General features: G+C 39.5%; 1 protein-coding gene across 2 annotated transcripts in view; it reads left to right on the plus strand.

Moving 5' to 3' along the window:
• OGDH (oxoglutarate dehydrogenase) overlaps positions 1 to 11,793 on the plus strand; it is a 52,235-nt gene that overhangs the window by 23,799 nt on the left and 16,643 nt on the right. For both annotated transcript variants that reach the window (XM_072402917.1, XM_072402916.1), the window contains exons 5-10: positions 6,785 to 6,900; positions 7,005 to 7,159; positions 9,547 to 9,693; positions 9,954 to 10,044; positions 11,025 to 11,204; positions 11,298 to 11,426. In XM_072402917.1, the coding sequence (XP_072259018.1) occupies positions 6,785 to 6,900; positions 7,005 to 7,159; positions 9,547 to 9,693; positions 9,954 to 10,044; positions 11,025 to 11,204; positions 11,298 to 11,426 (818 nt within the window). The remainder of the gene's footprint in view (positions 1 to 6,784; positions 6,901 to 7,004; positions 7,160 to 9,546; positions 9,694 to 9,953; positions 10,045 to 11,024; positions 11,205 to 11,297; positions 11,427 to 11,793) is intronic.

Below are 11,793 nucleotides of genomic sequence, written 5' to 3' on the forward strand. Positions count from 1 at the left end.
CATTAGAAGAGAATACATTTTATAACGGTAAATAGTAATATTGTTGGGATTCAGGTCACAAATCACGATCACATAAAGTTAGATTTTCGGGAGTAAGTTACTGAATTTACAAAGCTGATATAGGGGAGTTTATTACTAATAATCTCCATATTGTACACAATATTCATCACTTGTCTAGTTGTTTCCTATAGTTTTCCATGTTATCTAAGATGTACTTTTATAAGTGTGCATAAATTCTGTGTATGTAGAACCATTCATTGGGAAAATTGCAATATAAAAATAGTGTACTGTATATAATGCACATTTTAGGCCATAAACGTTCAGTGGTTGCAATGTTCAGGTGCAATAAATCTTCAGGACATCAAACCAGCGCTCCTGTTATTAGCAGTATTATCCAATAAGGATCTTTAAGGGTGCATTCACAGCATCCCCGTCTCTTATGGTGCGTTGGTGTGAATGGGCCCCAAGAGAGCACAACCTGCACCTATAGTGCCTTATCCTAGCTGGCTGTATCACGGAGGTGACCCTGTGCCCCTTCTACCCCATTGGCAAACAAAACTCAGCCAGCGAGAGAGCAACGCCATTGGAGCAGGTGAGTCCTCTCTTAGCAGTCCCATTGTTGGTTCCATTTATTGTGGAATTGTTTCATTACAATCTGCTTGTCTCCTCTTGTTTCTTCTCTGCATCTATCTATATATGTGTTGTGTGAGTGCTATTTTCTTTGTTTATTTAATTTTAATGAGTGTGAAAGGTTGATATATTGCCAGCCAATAGGCTGAACGCATTGTGCACCGCAGATCTCTGTGTTTCAGAGGCGATTTCATCACAGTTTGCATATTGCAGGAGGGATCTCATGGCCGCTTGCAAGAAGCTATTATGTGCTTGAGTGCTTTGACTTCCCTCCAGATTATGTTGCAGACATGGTTTGCAGCCTGTATGATCCCCCCTGTTTTTTGCTGTTCACATTTAATATTTAAAGATTCCTCTCTGTTTTCCCTATGCTGCGCTCTTCCTTCTTTTTAACCTTAACCCCCTTTGTGCTGCCTTCCCAACTCCCACCCGAAACAGACCTGCCAGCATTCCTGGATCGGCTTCGAGTGCTCACTGTGGGAGGTATGGAAAAAAAACCTTTATAATTGCCCTCCCTCCCTTCCTTTTCTACCCTGTCCACCCCCAGAAACATGTCGCCCCCTTCAGGTAGAATGGGTGTAAGTGTTCTGTGACCGATCTATAACCTGTTGTCTACATATGATGGGACTGGTAACGGGTCGGTACCGAATGTGCTGCCTGTAATGGTATTTGTAGTTCATTGAAGGCCTATGTGCCACTCTTGCAGCCATTGTATTGGGATTCTCACCTAGGCTATAGGTGACAGGTAACTGAGGTTTGTATGTTTGCAGCTTCAGGAATCATATGGATACGCCGTCTTTCCTTATAAGGAAATTATTATTATGTAAATAATTTATAATGTATGCAGCATGAATTTTACAGAGTCGTCTAACTAAAAATTGGGGTAAAGGCACAGAAAAGTAAAGTAATATAAATGCTTCTATGTTTCTTCCCAAGGTTTATTTAACGGGACTTTTCAGGTACCTTTAACACATTCTATATTAAAAATACAAACATTTATTTTGGGCTGTATGATAACCTGTAGTAATGAAATTGAAAGTTTGTTTACCCGAAGAAGCCTTATGGCGAAATGCGCTAAGGACAGAAACGTAAATTCAACTTTACTTTAATCGAATGAAGAATTGTATAATGGATCTCAAAGAAAAATCATTTTTTACGTGCAATGGAATAAATAATTTTTTGTATTTTTATTATAGAATGTGTTAAAGATACTTGGAAAGTCCAGTTAAATAAACCTTAGGGAGAAACATAGAAAATATATATTAGGGATGTGGTACTACTGATTACTCTCTACCCTAATGTATAGATAATATAAATGCTCACTTGCAAAAAGTTAAATGAATAATCATAGACTTGGTGCTAATTTGTTACAGTATTGACAGAAAAGTGTCAGCTCTGTAGCACAGCCCCTCCCCCATTGAACATTATAGCTCTCCCCTGTTCTAGAAGTGCCCGATAAAAGTCTGTGCTGGCCCAGTTCCTCCTACTTTGGATTGAAGGGGAATATTGTAATTCCATGGACAACCATTGTTTCTACATAAATGGGCCTGATTTAGTAAAGCTCTCCAAGGCGGGAGAGGATACACTTTTATCAGTGAATCTGGGTAATCCAGCAAACCTGGAATGAATTTCTTCAAAGTCATTTGCTAATTGTTAGCAAATGTTTACAATCCTGGCCCAGATCCTTTGCATGTTTGCTGGATCACCCAGCTTCACTGATGAGTAAGCCTCGGAGAGCTTTAATAAATCGGGTCAAACCTGTGATGAATGTTGCCCCATAACAGAGATACAGGATTTGCTGCTGAGCACAGTGTATATAGGAAACAAAGCCACACAAGCAATCAATGTCAGGTTATATATTTGGCTTCACCTGTATAAGGCTCTTTGTTCCATTAAGGTTTTGGCACCTGACAGCTCTTTATAATCTGTTTATCGGGTTAGTTGTATCGGACAACTTGAAATTTGGGTAAAGGAAGCTTTCCAATCAAGAAATAGAACAACATCTTCTGAAGTTGCCATCTGCAGCTTTGTCTGGTTATTTATTAATGTAAAACAATAGTAACTTTGCCAAATGATCTTACAATCAGTCCCAGCTCCGGTGATATTATTAGGAATACATTCTTTGGTTATCTAGATTCCAGGGTGAAGCTCAGCCCTTAGTACGGCTCCTATTCATACATTTATTGCACAATTGTTGGCATAAATCATTTCAAAGGTTAAAACTGATATCATGGCCTTCAGCAGTCTCATAAGGCGGCGCTAAATATTAAATATATAAACATATTGTACTATGACATGCTATAGATGAACTTTAATTTATTATAATGTGTACAGACAAAACACAAATATTTGCTGTCATATGGTGAATAAAATATCAAAAAGGTTTCTTTTTTATGATGGTCAGGTTATCATACAAATAAGTGTATATGTGTGGGTTAGTGTCATGTATTGTATTGCTGTTTATAAATGGCAAATCCGAGGCACCCAGCATATATATATATATATCAGTAGGTGGGTGGCAGCCCTTGTATTGTGACCAAACTCTTTAGTAATCACTCAAAAACAGCCGGGTGGGTGCTGAAAAGTGCCGGGTGGTGCACCCAGCTAAAAGGGCCTGGGGAGAACCCTGTATATATAATGAAAAGTTTTATAACTGACCACCCCTGCACTTTTATAGTACCATATATACAGTATATTATTTTCAAATTTACTGTGTTGTTTTCTGGCGTTTTGATGGCGCGGTACTCCAGATTCAGCTGTTGGGTTTTGCTTGCACGTGCTAACAGGCATTCTTGTTCATTTATCATTTATTTGCTGCTGCATAGCCCTAGTATAGATTCAGCAAAGAAAAGACGTGTGAAACATAAACATCGTGCGTTGTCGATCGCAGAGAAAGTCTTTTTCTGTTCAATATATACAGCATATATAACCATAAAAAATCCAGCACTCCTCAGGTCCGGAGATTGCTGGATTTTTGAATGTCAGCCTGTAGAATGCTAAATATCAGTGTGACGCGCTTCAGCAATCTTTAAGTCCGATGATTAAAATTAAAGATTTTGATGCAGTGCTGGCTGTAACATTAATCAGACTTTTTGCAAGATTTAGCCGTTTACAGAATGTTTTGTTTAGTCATTGTTAGTAATAACATTAAGGCTCACACCAGCCATGAGGTTACGGTGTGTTTACTGCTTCCTCATGCAGGGAACCGCTGCTTTTCAGGATGCATAATGAAGCGTCTCGGCAGCAGCTACATAAAGAATGAATGGAGGTGCAGTGAGCGGTGCTAGCAATACTGCCAGCTATCAAAGCTGCTCCACATGGGATTGTTCAATCCTAGGGCAGGCCCAAACCTTCTCTAAAGTCTGTGTATTATCAAATACATGGTAGGAAAATTATTGCAAATTAATATTTTCTATTACTATGTCAGCAGAAGCAGATTTAGATATGTTTTATCTTTCTTGCTTTCATAGCTCAGTAGCTCAGGCTGAATTATAAGCAGTGCCCCGTTTACCATTCAATCATTCATATTTTACATAAAGGCAGCCAGCTACCCTACAATGCGATAGGAATACACACGCTGTAAAAACTTGCAAACTGAAAAATTTGTTTGGCCCCAAGCCATTAGATGTACTTTAGAGAAATGATTAGAGCCGTGGTAATCAAGGAACGTCTCTGGCATTTTTTTATTACAGCTGGTAGGTGAGGGTCTGAACGAGGATGTCCCGGCCAATAGGCTGCAAGTGTAGAAAGGCGCATCACTTTAAGAGAAAACGTTTTTATAAAAGTCAGGAAGTTTTTAGATTCTACATTGTATCCATTGGGCCAGATTTATTAAAGCTCCCCATGGCTGGAGAGGATACACTATCATCAGTGAAGCCGGGTGATCCAGTCCTTGGTAGCAAATATTTTGAATCCTGCACCAGATCCATTCCAGGTTTGCTGGATCCCCCACCGTCACTGATGAAAATTGTATCCTCTCCAGGTTTGAGAGCTTTAATAATCAGGCCCATTATATTGTGTAAATGTTTCTATAATAGAAGATTCCCATAAATTCCAGTTTATTTTACAACACTGCAATATCAGAAGTTTCTTTTAGGGCTTCATAATTGGGGGGTGTTTCTGTAGATAAAGCCACGAGCACCTTGTGTAATACCACCAATTTGGAAAATGTGTTTTTGTCTCTGAATATAAAAATGTTTACTCAGCATGCTCCTGGTTTGCATTATGAATGACAAAAAAATCAGCTTTGCATTTTGTTTCTGTATCATGCAAAGTTGTACACTGCAGTAGAGGAGATTCGGTCAGAGAGAAGCGTTTGATCAGACATGGCTGCCCACACACTTCTGTAATCAGTGAATAATACGCTCTCCTGTTCTGCAGAAATTTAATTGCTGAAAAATCACTTAAGCAGAATAATTAGGAATATTGAGGGATGGATGAGATGTTCACATAGCTCATTGATTAAATCTCTTGTGTAACCTATATTATAGGAAGCAGCCTTGCAGAACAAAATATCACTGCTGATTAAATCAGCCTTTGCCTGGCTTGCGTGTTTCTACCTTCTTGACTTTTTTCTGGATTGTGGGTCAACTAATAGAGTGGAACAGAGATATAAAACATTAGTCCGAGAAGTGGTAGAGATCTAACCCACTAGTCCAGTTTTTGGTTCAGGTTCTTTGTTGCTCTTTCTCCTCTGTCACAGCTTACTGGCAATCTCTAGATAGCAGCTGTGAAAACTCAGACTTTTGAAGGTAAAGTTAAATTTTTCAGTCTTCTACATACCATGGGGTAAAGGCTGCTCACATTCACAAATCATTCCCAAACAGTGAAATGCAAAATCTAGTGCTGCAAATAGGGAGAGAGAGGTCCTACAGAGGAGCAGGGCTGTAAATAGAAATGGATAGAAGAATGGCTAATGAAAAAGAACCCTACCTCCGTCCATTTGTACATAGGGCTTCACCCCTCCATGTTGGGGTTGAGTTTTCCTTATTTGCTTTGTTGTATTTTTTTCTGAATACAGTGACAATTATTCATATTTTTATATTGGTCAGTCAATAGAATTTCAAAATACAGAGAAAATAAGGAATGAAGAATGGTCGAGTGGTGTACTGAGTTTCACAGTTGCTTTCTAGGGATTGCCACAGAACATTGACAGGAGAGAGAGGGCAATACGAGTTTACAAGACCAATATACAGAAATCCCCTGAAGATGGGATGATTGGTACCTGGACGTCTTGGCTCGGGTTATGGTCTTGTTAGCCTTGGGCTTTCCTCAGAATTTATTATGTAAGCCAATCGATTTGAAAAAAAGCAATATTACAATTGTGATATAAGATCCGAAAATCTGCACTTTTCTTAGATGAAATGTTTTAGTAGCCTGCAAATCTAAAACAAAAATCGAACAGCAGATATTGAGGAATATTATGAAAGTATTTCACATATGTTCACAATATTTGTTGTGCAGTTATTCCATCTGGGAACACTGCAGGGTTATTATCCTTCAAATTCCAGAATCCATAAGACGTATAACTCTTTATAAGTGTGAAATTCCGGTGTGTGATCTTTGTCTAACCACCAATCCTTCAATAAATGGCTCTGCCACCTATTGGATGCCATCTGCTGAATTTTGTGGATCCATGGCTTCGTTGTCTTACTCTTGTGTCCTAAAATGATGGTAAATGAATAATCTTGAGGCTTTGTGTGTGTAAGTGATACAGTATTATGATATCTTATTATTTGTACTGCTGCGGCTTCTAATATAATCCATAAAGTGTTGTACTGGGAAGAAAGATGCAATTTTTAGGTCATTTGTAGACTAATGCCTTTCTTCTACCCTGTTCCACCACCTGCCATTCTGCTTATATCTTCGTCCGCTTTCTGTTCTTTACATTCCTCTACACCAAATCTGCCTTAAAAATTCTCATTGTTCCATGTGCCAAAATCATCACTTTACCATAACACTGCTTCATCTGCACCATGATGACTTCCTTGTGCCCGTTGTCCTATACTCCTGTCTTGTCACCTGTCTGCACTTTCCAAATGAATTTACCACACCACTGTTACCCCATTATACCCTCTGCATGACTGGCTGCATTGTGTTGCTCCTTCTGTAACGCTGCCTCCGTCTGTCTGTCTTTGATCGCTGCCCTCCGTAGGGTTTTACGGCCTGCAGGAATCTGACCTAGACAAAGTCTTCCACCTACCAACCACTACTTTTATTGGAGGCAATGAAACCGCACTGCCCCTCCGAGAGATCATCAGGAGGCTGGAGGTAAGAAGAGACACCCACTATCTATTTACCTTAATATATCGCACCTGGTCTACCTGTATGTAGTGAATTCCTCCTGGACTGACCCCTCTTTATTATTTCTGCAGACTTCCTATTGCCAGCACATAGGCGTAGAGTTCATGTTTATCAATGATTTGGAGCAGTGTCAGTGGATTCGTCAGAAGTTCGAGACCCCCGGAATCTTGCAATTTAACAACGAGGAGAAACGTACTCTGCTGGCCAGGCTGGTTAGATCTACCAGGTAGGTTATCTATGAGTCAAAATCCAAACTGATGTTCTCTGTTTTCTCATCAAGTAAGGAAGAATTTGAATTTCACACTGGGATCCTTGCTGATTTCCTGAAATGTTATGAGCTATTCCCTCAGCATGGCGCCCTATAAATCCTGTTTTTTATTGTTATTATTATTGAATAATATTGAATTGAATTGAATTATTATTATGAATAATAATAAACAGGACCTATATACCGTGTTTCCCCGAAAGTAAGACCTACCCCGAAAATAAGACCTAGCACTTTTTCCCCAACCTGCCCTAATATAAGACCTACCCCGAAAATAAGACCTAGTAGAAAAAAAATAAAAAATAAATAAATAAAAGCAAACATAAATTAAAACAGTACTCACCGAGCGGGAGACAGCGGTCGTACACACAGCGGGCTAACACACAGCCGCACAAGCCGATGCTTTCCTTGTAGTTCCGGCTCCTGTCACAGGCGGAGTGATATTACATGCACTTCGCCTGTCAGAAGCTGAAGTGCATGTAACCAGGCTTGTTCTAGTGAGCCCTTAAAAATGTGTTAAAAAAAAAAAATTAAAATAATATACTCACCTGATACGCGATCCTGCGTGTGTTTCTGGCTGCAGCAGCGTCTCTCTTCTCTCCTCTGCCAGCATCGTGTCTTTTCCTGTTTGTAAAGCAGAGCGAAAGAAACCGGCACAGCGCCACCTGCTGTTCCATGTCCTAACTGCCGAACAGTGGAAAAAAAGCACAGAGTGATCAGAAGGGGAATTTGTAAGGGGAATTTGGGAATATGGTGTTTTTTTTCATTAAAAAAAAGTATATAAGACCTACCCTGAAAATAAGACCTAGTGTGTTTTTGGAAGCCCAAAAAAATATAAGACAGTGTCTTATTTTCGGGGAAACACGGTAGTGCCAACATATTACACAGCCCTGTTTATTAATATTAATAATAATAATAATAATAATAATAATAATAATGGTTGCTGAAAGTCCCCATCTTGCCTGTACATGTTGCCGCTTAGGAGAGTTCATGAATTAGATTAGATAGAATTTTGTGAGTTCTCTTCGGATTATTCTTAGTGGAAATCTATGCAGGTTAGTGACCACACTCAGCCAGGTTCCTGGACAACAATGACATTGATCCTTGGTGATACTGACATTCTTTTTGTTTTGTTTTTTGAAAATTTATTTTTATTAAACAATTTTTCAAAAAGATAAAATAAACCAAAAAAAAGACAAAGAAATACTAATAAGTTACAGATGGGGTATGTGAATCCTTACAGGAAAGTTTTTAACAACCTACAATTGTATAGGATGGCCTAGGAGCCATAAATATAACACCGTTTACTAATAGCCTTCTAAATATTGATATGTCATTCTTTCTCTCATAACATATAGCTACAATATAAAGAGATATGAGCGAGGTTGAGTGCTTTTGCTTAGCATGATCCCTGAGGATGTGGCTGTCTGGAGAAAGTGTCAGGGAATCTGAGGGGAGGTTATGGGAATCACTGGCAAGGGGGGTAAGGTGTGAGTGGATACTCCACATTCTAGATTTCTTTTTTTTATTTTGGGTGATGATGTTCTCTATTCATAAAAAAGCCCTGAATTAGGCAAATCCCCAAATGTTAGATCAGAGGTTGTACTGCCCAGTTCCAGACTATTCAAGTTGATTGTAACGTCTAAGATCTACAAAATGCAAGTGGCAGGGTAAATACAAAATACATCCAGCTAGTAAGGATGCCAACCTTATGGTAGGGACATTAGATTGTGAGCACCTTTGAGGGACACCTAGTGACATGACTATTGACTAGTTTGACTAGTAGGAGACTAGACTACTATGACTAGTAGGAGAGGACGGCTGTCTGGTCTGGTAGTTTTTGGAAGGATCAGACAACAATGTGAAGTGCCGAATACATACGAATAAAGCTAACCTATCGGTAAAATTTTTACTTTATATAAAAGGGCAGATAACAGTTTTGTGTAAGGTAAAATTACCTTCTAAATGGGAATGTAAAGTCTCCTGGGATAATTACATCACGTTTCCTAGAAGGCTTCAGGCTGCTTTTCCAGGGACTGAAAAAAAGATCTGATCCTATGCATGCACAGGGCAGGGTGACATAGCCAAAAGAAGGAAGAAGATGGTGGCGGCTCAGCATAGAGGTGAAGGAGGATTTCTGGACGTCGCGGGAACGAATCGAGCCCAGGAATGGGGGGCTCTGCGGAAGTAAAGGTAAGTGGAATTTTTTTATTTTTAGTACATTTCAACTTTAACATACTAACTTAACAAATGGCATTGCTGTCCCATGAGCTTTTTTCTTGCATTGTGTTTAGCTAAATAATTCTGTCCATGGCCTCACCTATCAATATTGATTCTTTTTATTTTAGGTTTGAAGAGTTCCTTCACCGTAAGTGGTCTTCTGAGAAGCGCTTTGGATTGGAGGGATGTGAAGTGCTGATTCCTGCCCTGAAGACCATCATTGATAAATCCAGTCATAATGGTGTTGATTATGTCATCATGGGAATGCCTCACAGGTACATGGGAAGGTTTTCTATCATATCCAGATGTTAAACAATGACTGTATAGGGTAATGTCATATGGTTTAGTCATTTCCAAATACTTATACCGAATATCATCATTTGAAGTATTAACAATTTGCAGGGTTTTCTAAAATAGCAGCTCCTGAAGATTTTTAATCATTTTGTTAGCCGTTCTTTTTTTTGTATGATGCAGAGCATTTAGGTTTGTAGTAATGTGATTCATTCTAGTAACATATATCCTGTCTGTCTCACAGAGGTCGTCTTAATGTCTTAGCCAATGTGATCAGGAAGGAGCTGGAACAGATTTTCTGTCAGTTTGACTCCAAACTTGAAGCAGCAGATGAGGTATGTGTCCCGGTTCCTTTCAGTGTCAAATAATCAAATATTCTTGCCTTAAATCTTTTGTAATAAGCAAATATTGTCTAAGTACAATAAACAATAGCACGGTGGCTCAGTGGTTAGCACTGTGGTCTTTGCAGCACTGGGTCCCAGGTTGGAATCTCGTCCAGGACATTATCTGCATGGAGTTTGTAGGTTCTCCCCATGTTTGTGTGGGTTTCCTCTGGGTACTCCGGTTTCCTCTCACATCCCAAAAACATCCATTTAGGTTAATTGGCTTCACCCCAAAATTGTCCTTAGACTGTGATAATGATATATGACTATTGAAGGGACATTAGATTGTGAGCTCCTTTGAGAGACAGCTAGTCACATGACTATGGACTTTGTACAGTGCTGCATAATATGTTGGTGCTATATAAATAATGTGTAATAATAAAAAAAATAGCCATGTGCAGACTTAGCACGGTGATCCACTGCTACTCTTACTTAATTTCTGGGTATTAACTCTTAGAGTTAAAGAAGACCTATCGACACAATTTTTACGAGATATAGAAGGGTAGATAACCCCTTTCTATATATCCCTTCTATATAAAGTGAAAATGTGGGGAAGGCCAAGACCCCCCCCCCAAATGTCTTTATTGCCGCGGTGGTAAAGACTGGATGGGAGCGCAGAGCCTCCTGGAATACCCATGTCATGCATACCAGGAGGCTTTGGCTGCTCTTTCTGCACATCCCCAAGATCAGGCAGAAGGGGCTTTTTAGTCATTGGGAAAAAAACGTGCCGATCTCACGCATGAGCTAAACCCAGAGGTTGGAAAGGTCTGCCAACAAATTAAACAGCATACTTTTTTTATCTGAATTCTGTAATCTGTTAATTTGCCTATGCAGCATATTAAGTGATATTTCCAGTGAAGATTGGAAATATATTTTTTGGCCTTGGAATGTTAGAATGTTGCATTCTTACCTATGAATTCTCTCTTACGTAGGGTTCCGGAGATGTGAAGTACCACTTAGGAATGTACCACAGGCGGATAAACAGAGTCACCAACAAAAACATCACTTTGTCTTTGGTCGCTAATCCTTCTCATCTTGAAGCCGCAGACCCCGTTGTCCAGGGCAAAACCAAAGCTGAGCAGTTTTACAGTGGAGATGTGAATGGACAAAAGGTGATTGAAAAAAAAGGAGCATTGAATGAATGCTATAAGTAGTGTGAATCTGTAATAGAGGTGACACTTGTTTCCTTTTATCTTCATATACAGGTCATGTCTATTCTGATACATGGTGACGCTGCTTTTGCAGGACAAGGAATCGTGTATGAGACCTTTCACTTGAGCGACCTTCCATCTTACACAACACATGGCACTATTCATGTTGTGGTCAACAACCAGGTCAGTATCTGCAGTATTTTAAAATAAACTCCTTATTGTGGGGCTGTTATATTGTGCCGGTTAAAAGAACCACGTTTATTACCATATTGCAGGTGCCCTAAATAATATGCATTGCTCATTGCAAAAAAAAACAAAACTGTGTCCAGTACATAAGAAGAGTGGGAAAAAAAGCACCCCAACTTCTCAAAGGTGCCACAAGATAAAATATCACCAGAGTGCTGCTTCACCTAAAATATCCTCCTTTGGCATACAGTACCATCTGTATGCTGATGACACTCAGATCTATCTGTCCCCCCCTGACCTGTCTCCCTCAGTCCTGGATAAGGTCTCATGCTGCCTGTCAGCCATCTCATCATGGATGTCTGAC

The sequence above is a fragment of the Pyxicephalus adspersus genome, chromosome 2, assembly GCF_032062135.1.
Source record: "Pyxicephalus adspersus chromosome 2, UCB_Pads_2.0, whole genome shotgun sequence".
Classification (NCBI taxonomy): Eukaryota; Metazoa; Chordata; class Amphibia; order Anura; family Pyxicephalidae; genus Pyxicephalus; species Pyxicephalus adspersus.